At 42.1% G+C, this 8827-nt stretch overlaps 1 protein-coding gene across 1 annotated transcript; it reads left to right on the top strand.

The window, feature by feature from the left end:
• Window positions 1–3074: 3074 nt before the first annotated feature.
• On the top strand, window positions 3075–6294 carry LOC120048739 (josephin-2-like). Its single transcript, XM_038994923.1, has 5 exons — window positions 3075–3300; window positions 3515–3643; window positions 3893–4018; window positions 4282–4476; window positions 4868–6294. Exons 2-5 carry the CDS (start codon window positions 3522–3524, stop codon window positions 4977–4979), a joined length of 555 nt encoding a protein of 184 aa, XP_038850851.1. The 5' UTR covers window positions 3075–3300; window positions 3515–3521; the 3' UTR covers window positions 4980–6294.
• Window positions 6295–8827: the final 2533 nt, after the last annotated feature.

Here is an 8827-nt window from a genome sequence, read left to right as displayed (position 1 = left end):
TTCCAGGTCTGGAACCAACAGGACCCTGAACAGCTTCTACCCCCAAACCAAAGAAGTCTCTGAGTGGTGCAGCGGTCTAAGGCACTGCGGCTCAGTACTAGAGGTGTCACTACAGAGCCTGGTTCGTTTCCAGGCTGTATCACAACTGGCCATGATTGTGAGTCCCATAGGGCGTGGCACAATTGGCCCAGTGTCGTCTGGGTTAGGGTTTGGGAGGCTAGGCCCTCATTGTAAATAAGAATTTGTTCTTAACTGACTTGCCTAGTTAAAATAAATAAGACTTCTAAACAATATTGAGAAATGACTACCTGCAGTGACTCTATGCACACTCACATATACTAACACACTCATGCATACTGACGCCACACACCTTCACACTCACCTCATACGCTACTGTCTATTATCTATCCTGTTGCCTATTCTCTTTACCACCATCTATATGTACAATACATAGCTACCTCAATTATGTTGTACCCCTTCACACTCCCTCGTTATTCACTGCATATTTATTCCTTGTGTTACTATTTCGATTTTATTTGTATTTATTTTATTTGACCTTTAACTATGCATTGTTGGAAAAGGACCCGTATGTAAGCATATCACTGTGAGTCTACACCTGTTTTCTACGAAGCATGTGACAAATACAATTTGATTTGATTTAATTTTAATTGAATACAACTAGTCGAGGTACCAGTCTTTTTAGCTAACATTCAACTCCTTGCCACTCCTGTCATTTGCTTTGGCAAGGAGTGGAATGTAATAGCTGAGCAGAGATACAGAGATGGCAACCAGGCTAGAATGCAACAAATCAGAGAGAATTTAGAACGTTCGATGCTATCAGAAGCATGAACTATTTGTCAAAATGTTAGATATGCTTGGGAATTGCTACAATAGCAACTTTGTGTAACAATATGGTCTTCATTCTAATGTTCACACATAACGCCATCCATTCCAAGACATTACAACAAATGTAGCTATTTCTCAAACCTGTCCACATAATTTTTTAGGATCTTCCACAAATCACCATTTCACTCTTCATGACTTTTGGTGAGCAGCACAATAAAACCTGGGTACGTAACCCCTTGTTGCATGAGGTAAAACATTTATTTGCCCATTGTTAAGGTACCAAACCATCAAGCACTGGCATCCAACATTATAATAAGGGGTTAAATATCTGTACCTGTAAGACTCTTATCACATGTATTACTTGCATGGAGGAAACTTTTACAGCTCACAGCAAATCTAATGTAAGTGTTGCTTCCGTACAAACAAAAAACAGAAAACATCACAGCCTGCCAACCCCAGTCTACTGACATCTGTGTGACTGAGGGGACATAACCTCAGATTGAATTTGAAAGCCCCTGGCCCTGACCAACCATCCTGAGAACTATGGTCACAAAGGCCAGAGTGGGAAAGTGCCTACCATGTGCCAGACAGAAAATTGCCTGTTATTTAAAAGTAAATTAATGTAGATGAGTGATTATTAATGCCATCCTCAAGATACAGTGATACACCTGAGATTTGAAAAGGTACATTCCAAGTAACATTACATTTAAATTATTCCTAGTATCCATCATTTTGGAAGGGAAGTTTTTGGCCTTTAACCCCCACTGAGACTTTTTCCTGCAGTATTTCTATTGACCACTAGAGTGCGCCTCATCACTACATTGTCTGCGTGTTTTTATTTTTGGATTCTGGTTCTGGATGTTTTCTTCGAATTATTTGTAGGAAAACAGTGCACAGAGATTTTCCCTTGTGGCCCTCTCTGCAATCAGAAAATGTTTTTCGATTAATGACATGTTTGCTTGTGTCATATGCAAATACTTTTTGTCAAATGTAATTTTTATGGCTGTTAATTGCGATGTTGTAAAAATACAATAAAATACAATAAGGTAATTCAATCATTTTTATTTACATTAAACAGCTAAACAGTTTATACTAAGGCACTAATTTGTAACGCTGTTGGACAGGATGTTTGTGGCTTTTCCCATAGAGATAGATAGAGGACTCTAGTGCCCAAATGTCTATTTTAGAATGGGCAGTGCCATTGAGCACTTTCACCATTTTGAAGTAGTCACTGGGTGGGACTTCCTATGGGTTAAGAAAGGATCACATAATTACAACCAGGTCACCAGGAGGGATCAGCCAATGCATTATACTTGTGAACAAACATTCCATAACTGCAGGTGGCAGTAAATTGGCAAGCTTTATACCTGTTCAAACAACGACTCCAGGTGGCAGTATGCACCAAGAGGCCAGGGTTCCGGTCAAGAAGAATGATTTTGACTGCTCCCACAGTTTTGCTTCTGTACCACAGTTTAATCTTAAGGACCGGACCCTTTTTTTCAATTTTCGCCTAAAATGACATACCCAAATCTAACTGCCTGTAGCTCAGGATTTGAAGCAAGGATATGCATATTCTTGATACCATTTGAAAGGAAACACTTTGAAGTTTGTGGGAATGTGAAATTAATGTAGGACAACATAACGCATTTGATCTGGTAAAAGATAATACAAAGAAATATAACATGTGTTTTTTAGTACCATCATCTTTGAAATCCATCACTCACAGCCGAAGATATTAACATTTTATATTCATCAAATGTCTGCTGTTTTTGGATGATGTGATGACGTCATCCCTGCTTGCGCTCCTTGTGCGGTTGCATCCCAGATATAGACCGTCCATGAAATTAATCAATGTATGCGAAAGTGAGTAGATTACCTTGAAAACAACGGGCGGACATATTGGATGTAGTCTTCAGTTCTTATTATATCTCAGTGGTATGCATACATTCAGTTTGTTTACCAAATCCTAGAAAATGGATTACTTCAAAATAGAGATACCCTCAATTGCGCTGCCCCTGCTCTCACAAACGCCATAATAGTACATATACAATGATGCGATGTCTATCTAAGTCTATGGGCTTTTGCAGGCGCGCCATCTTTGCTGGCACCACGCATAGTTCCTGGCTTTCAGCGCGCACTAATCACTGATTGGATAGCCTGATGCGCGTTGCAGAGAAATTCAGCGAGGACAAAAACTACGCTCGCTCCAATTTACTGGGCGTGACAGTTGAACAACAACAATCAAGCTTCCGGTTGTTCCCCATTCTTACTAGAGAGTTCACTAGCATGTTCTTGTGAGCGTAAAATCAACAAGTTTATGTATAATAGATTTACGTGTACGCTAGGTACATTTTATTATTTTGTTTGTCGTGGAATAAGAGCACCGAAAGAGCTATTACTGACTTTGATACACCGCTTTATTTGACCATTACACTGCGGACAACTTCCAATACGGTAAAGACTGATCTAGTTAAGTTAGCTAATAATTGAATGAAATTAAGCATTCTATTGGACTTCGAATGCACGTGTTTTTTTCTGGAGTATTACAGAGGAGATGGCTATTGTTTTGTTCACTTTTCACTGTTTTGTTGAAAGTTCATATATTCAACAATGTATTGAACAGCTGCAGTCAACATGCTTATGTTTTGTGTATTTTGTCCATCAACAGGGTTATTATGAGCGAAGGAGAGGTTTTCCATGAGAAGCAGCGACTGGAGTTGTGCGCCATTCATGCTCTAAACAACGTTCTGCAAGAACAAGTGTTCACCAAGGAGACGGCAGATGACATCTGCAAGCGGTGAGGTCACTTAGGTCAGGCGATGTGTGTGTGTAATGTCATCTTTAGGGGGTGGTGTTTTGGCTAAACAGGGTTCTTTGTGTCAATGATAACACACAGACTCTTCAATATGCAATCTCTGCATGTAAATCATCAAGTACTGCTATAAGCCTGTGATCCAAAGAGCACCCACCACACACTTTCTCCATGAGTTCCAAGAGCATGTGAATCTGTTTTTACCATGTTCCCCTCTTTCCCCTTCCTCCCCAGGCTAGCTCCACAATGTGTGGTGAACCCTCACCGCTCGATGCTGGGCACAGGCAACTATGACGTCAACGTCATCATGGCTGCCCTACAGAGCAGAGAGTTGGCTGCAGTATGGTGGGACAAACGCAGGTCAGACTTCAATACCTCAGGGCCAGACAGATTCGGAAGAGATGATTGGCAATGAAATACACCTGTGTAATAAATTCAAATCCAACCAAGTACTGCTACAGGTCACGAAGAGCTAAAGTTTTATTGACCAAGGAAAATATACTGATAAGAAAACTTGGCCACAGATTCTGTCTACTGTTCATCACTGTTCCTCCCCTCACCACCACTGTGGCTCTGTTGATTTTAAACCAACATCTCCTTCCCTTTTCCTATTTCTCCCTCAGAACAGTACAGAGTCTCTGTGTTGACAAGGTCCAGGGGTTCATCCTGAACGTTCCGTCACGTGTCTCTCTCGGAATTGTGTCCCTCCCCGTCAAGCGGCGGCACTGGCTTGCAGTGCGCCAGGTTAATGGACACTACTACAACCTCGACTCCAAACTAAAGAGTCCTGTCTGCATCGGGAACGAAGCAGGTCTCCGGTGAGTGAAGGGAGGGACGACGACTATGCAGACATGTATTGTACAACTCCTGATCAAAGACACAGTATCTCCAACTTTACAGCTGATAGTGATAAATGCAAAAATATACAAATGCTAAACTTGTCATGCTAATTGTTTGCAAACAGAAATGTCCCTCTGTAATTTTTATTTACGTAGAGTTACCCTGTCAGGAACTCTTGAACGCAGCCCACAATTTGACTGTGGTAGACTACTAGTCAGTTCGATCTCATCTTGTTAGAGGAGTGGTCACATGGGGCTTACCACAGTGTCTGTTTGTTACAGTTTGTACTTTGCACTCTTGTAAATCAGTCTCTCTCACTCTCCCATTCGTTCTCTCTCCTTCACAACACTCCTCTTCTCTCTTTCTCAGTACATTTCTCAGTGAAGTTCTGTCTCCGGACGTGGCAGAGATGCTCCTGGTTGTGAGGAGGGACGTGGAGGAGTACGGAACATGGCTGAACTCTGATGACCTTAGGAAGTGATTCCTCTGGCCTGGGCATTCCTTCATTCATTCAGCATGGGACTCAAAACTCCTGCTCTACTCTGGAAAAACAAATAACATTTTAGAAAACAAGAGGCGCTTAACAAAAAGTATATATTTCAGGAAATGCATTACCGGTTGCTGAGGAGTGTGGGGACTCTTACACACACACACGAAGTTCCAGAGAGAATTTAAGATGACGGGATTTCTGTCCCAAATGGCTTGTTTGTAACAGTTTACTGGCTGTTTGGATTTCTACACTACAGCTGCATCTATATCCTCCTTCTCTCTCTTCCTTCTTCCGCGGCTATGCACTGCACTGTCGAGGTAGATCAGTTAGAACTGGTTTGTCTTTGGTATTCTATGTACAGAGGAGGAACTGGATGTCATGTTGACAACTGACTGTGTGAAAATAATGCTTCTATGTTTGTGGTCTGTCTGCGTCTACATCTAACTATGCATATCCAAGTGAATGGGAGCACTGTCTTTCTGTTACACGCACTCAAACTACACGCACTCAAACTACGCGCACTCAAACTACGCACACACAAACTACACACACACTCAGAGGATATAAAGAAAATGTTATTTATATGTAACGATGTGTCTCGTCTTTGAGGTTCAGCAGTTGCATTCACAGTTGAGTGACTTAAACAAGGCCAAACTTTATTCATTGTTATTATTTTATTTATATTAGACTCTGGAGTGAAAAAGGATGCCATTCAAAAGAAGCATTGATTATACCATACAAACGCAATTCAAAGGTTAACAAGGTCAGTAGGCAAGGAGGGTGTTCAATGAAATCTGACATCACATATGTACATAACATCTTATAGAGACCCCGGAAACCCACTGCTATATAGTTATTATTGCTATTTACGGTAGGGCTACTGTAGCACCAGTGGCAGGAGTTTTATTGCTATGTGCCTACTGTCATTGCATGGGATTTGTAGTTCTAACGGTCTCATGGTTGGGAGTTGTAGTTCTCCATTCAGCCTACAAAGAGGAGGTACTATAGCCCTCTCTTGAATTTTCTTTTTAAGAGCAAAGTTTCATGAGGGGGTGGGCAACTCCAGTCCTTGGGGACTTGGCGCACATTCTGCACCTGACTCCAATAATCGCCTAATCATGATCATTAGTTTAGAATGCAATTAGTTTAATCACCACTCCGGCCCCAAGGACTGGAGTTGCCCATCCCTGATTTATATAATGTCATCAACAGTGAAATGTATAGTATCAGAAGGTAATACATGGGAGATACAGAATTTTCACCTATTAAAAAGTAAATCAAATAAAAATTGCACGTTGAACACCAAGTGAGGAGACTGCATATTCATTCACCCAAAAATGTGTCTTGTTTCTCTACAACAAGACATAGATAGAAAAACGTGAAAATAAACTGGTGCTACATTTAAAAAACATAGAACTACAATGTCGTAACGTCAATACCATTCTGGCTCGCCGCGCAACTGTTGACACTGGACAGACAAGGGGGATTGTAAGGGGTGACTGACCAAGTGAACCTGGTTCAGACCTCTTCATAATCATGCTACTTACTGTATCTATCTGACATTAGCTTACTGTGAGGTTCTACAGCAGGCCATTCAACCTTGTTGGTACTGATGTTACGCACCTTTAATTTACATCTAAAGCTCAATTTTGGGGGATTAGTTATTTTTTCTTCATCTCAGTAAAGTGTTCATTCATAAGAAAACGAAAGAAAATTCTATACTTTTTTAAACATAAAAAAAATTAGCGTGAATACAGGTTCCTTGAATGGGTGGAGTTGGGGTGTGTTTGACTACCCCCGTAACCAGTCAGCATGCTGGGAGAGTACTGTACTTTCAGAAACAGCATTTTGATTCGATATGGGGGAGCCGCCATTGAAGATCCACAGAGGAGGGTGTGCAGAGAGAAGGGAGACAAGAAAACAAGAAATCTCCATTATTCAAATTTGTTTCAAAATCATTTCATGTATGAAGATGAGCACTCACGTGGTCACGTTATTCCCCTAGCAACAGGCGTAGAGGAGGTAGAAGTTATCCACAACCACTGATCCAGGGTCTTTACCTCCAAATGGTTAAGGTTAGGAATGGGTGTCAGGTAATCTGATCCCAGATCAGAGGTGGATGGAGGCAACTTCTACCTCAAGCACCAGGGACTGTTGTAAAAGTTAGGACTGGGATGGTAATGCTAGAAAGGACAAAGGTAGGGTAATGGTTAGGGTTAGGTCTCAGGTTTGTGGTCAGAAAGCACTGTATTTACGTCCATTCTAGCATGTCCAAAGTCAGAGAGGTGACAACCGACGGAGTTAGTTGTTAGGGGCAGAAAGTGAGCCTTCCCATTCAAGCGATAGTACACATACTTTAGGTTAGTTGAATAAAAAAAAGAATGCCAGTTTACAGCAGGTGCGTAGACAGAATTTAGTTGGTAGATGAGCCTGCAGAAATTTGGATGGGCCAACGCTACCCAGGCCCACCCATGCCTACACTCCTGGCCTACAGGGCCCTGTGAGGTTGGAGCCACATCACCACCACTACCATCACCACCTTGACCATCACCACCACTACCATCACCACCACTACCATCCCCACCATCACCACCATCACCACCACTACCATCACCACCACCAGTTAGTTAGATCCAGAATGTCTATTATCGACTAACGACAAACGTACAAATAACACCTCAAGTGACGGTTTACATGCATAGTGATGACAAATGACACAGATTAGGAAGTCACGAATACAAAGGAACTCACAGAGGGGGGTGGGGACTGCCTGTCAGTCAGGGGTAGGCTCTCATAGCCAGGGTTGCCATTGGAGGAAACGTTTGGAGTCCTGTATAGAGACAGAAAGAGAGAGGAAACAAAAGGAAAAGGAGGAAGGCAGAAGAGGAGGAAGAGGAGCAGGAGTGGAGAATGAGTGAGAGAGAGGGGAAAAAGGGATGAGACACATTGAGAAAAACGAAAAGAGGGAGGTGGACCAAAGGACGGAACCGAGGTGGGGTAAGAAGAGAAAGGGAGGAAGAGCGATTAGCGAAATGGTGATGTAGAAACGGACCTCCTTATAACTGGTGGCATTAGTGTTATTAGGGCACTACATCTACGTAGGCAGCGGGATAGCTGGTGGTTTCAGCATGGGGGACACAGATATTATATACACACAGTCCACTCCTGATAAGTGCACTTTGGGAAATGCAAACTCATGTACAATGATGAAGTGCACATTTGTGTACAACGTGTACGTGCATTGCAACTTAAAACTTGAGACTTCACCAGTCCCAATTCAAAATACATTCATCTTTAATTGCTCTGGATATCCACATGCTCCACTTTAGTGCGTGCTTTCCAGACAGCCCCAAACCAGAGCATTTATCAGGAGTCCACTGCATTCTTATTGTTTATTGGGTACCTGGAATCTGAGTTACTTTACTCTGGGCAGTTTGGTCATGATACTGTTACTATTAGATCTAGGCTAGGGCCACTGACGATCAGTGTTTACAGCACCTGAATACACCAACTGGACTTGGCATTTAGTTATGTTCTACATGCTAAGGCATAAGGTAGGAAAGTACACTTCTTAGGGCATTAACTGAACTTGCAAAGTATAGAAAGAGAGTGAAAGAGAGGAAGAGACAGTGAGAGGGAGTGAAAGACCGAGAGAGAGTGAGAGAGTGATAAAGAAATAATAAAGGACAGAGACAGAGAGAGAGAGAGGTGAGAGTAATTTGAGAGACTTGATAACATGAGACTTGGACACCACAGTGTGGATGGTGGGTGAGAGTGATGGAGTTTTACCTAGGTCAACCTGAGCCTCATATCTCCGCAGTATTAAGGCCTGTGTCTCA

This window comes from Salvelinus namaycush, chromosome 5 (assembly GCF_016432855.1).
Source record: "Salvelinus namaycush isolate Seneca chromosome 5, SaNama_1.0, whole genome shotgun sequence".
In the NCBI taxonomy this organism is placed as follows: Eukaryota; Metazoa; Chordata; class Actinopteri; order Salmoniformes; family Salmonidae; genus Salvelinus; species Salvelinus namaycush.
The sequence above is the reverse complement of the archived record's forward strand: the minus strand, read 5'-3'. Positions and strand labels throughout refer to the sequence as shown.

What these genes read in the sequence shown, in the direction of transcription:
- LOC120048739 (XM_038994923.1), top strand. Translation starts at nt 3,522, where the DNA reads ATGAGCGAAGGAGAGGTTTTCCATGAGAAGCAGCGACTGGAGTTGTGC. An exon ending in GCAGATGACATCTGCAAGCG is followed by an intron (nt 3,644 to 3,892) that starts GTGAGGTCACTT and finishes CTTCCTCCCCAG; the next exon opens with GCTAGCTCCACAATGTGTGG. An exon ending in GTATGGTGGGACAAACGCAG is followed by an intron (nt 4,019 to 4,281) that starts GTCAGACTTCAA and finishes TTTCTCCCTCAG; the next exon opens with AACAGTACAGAGTCTCTGTG.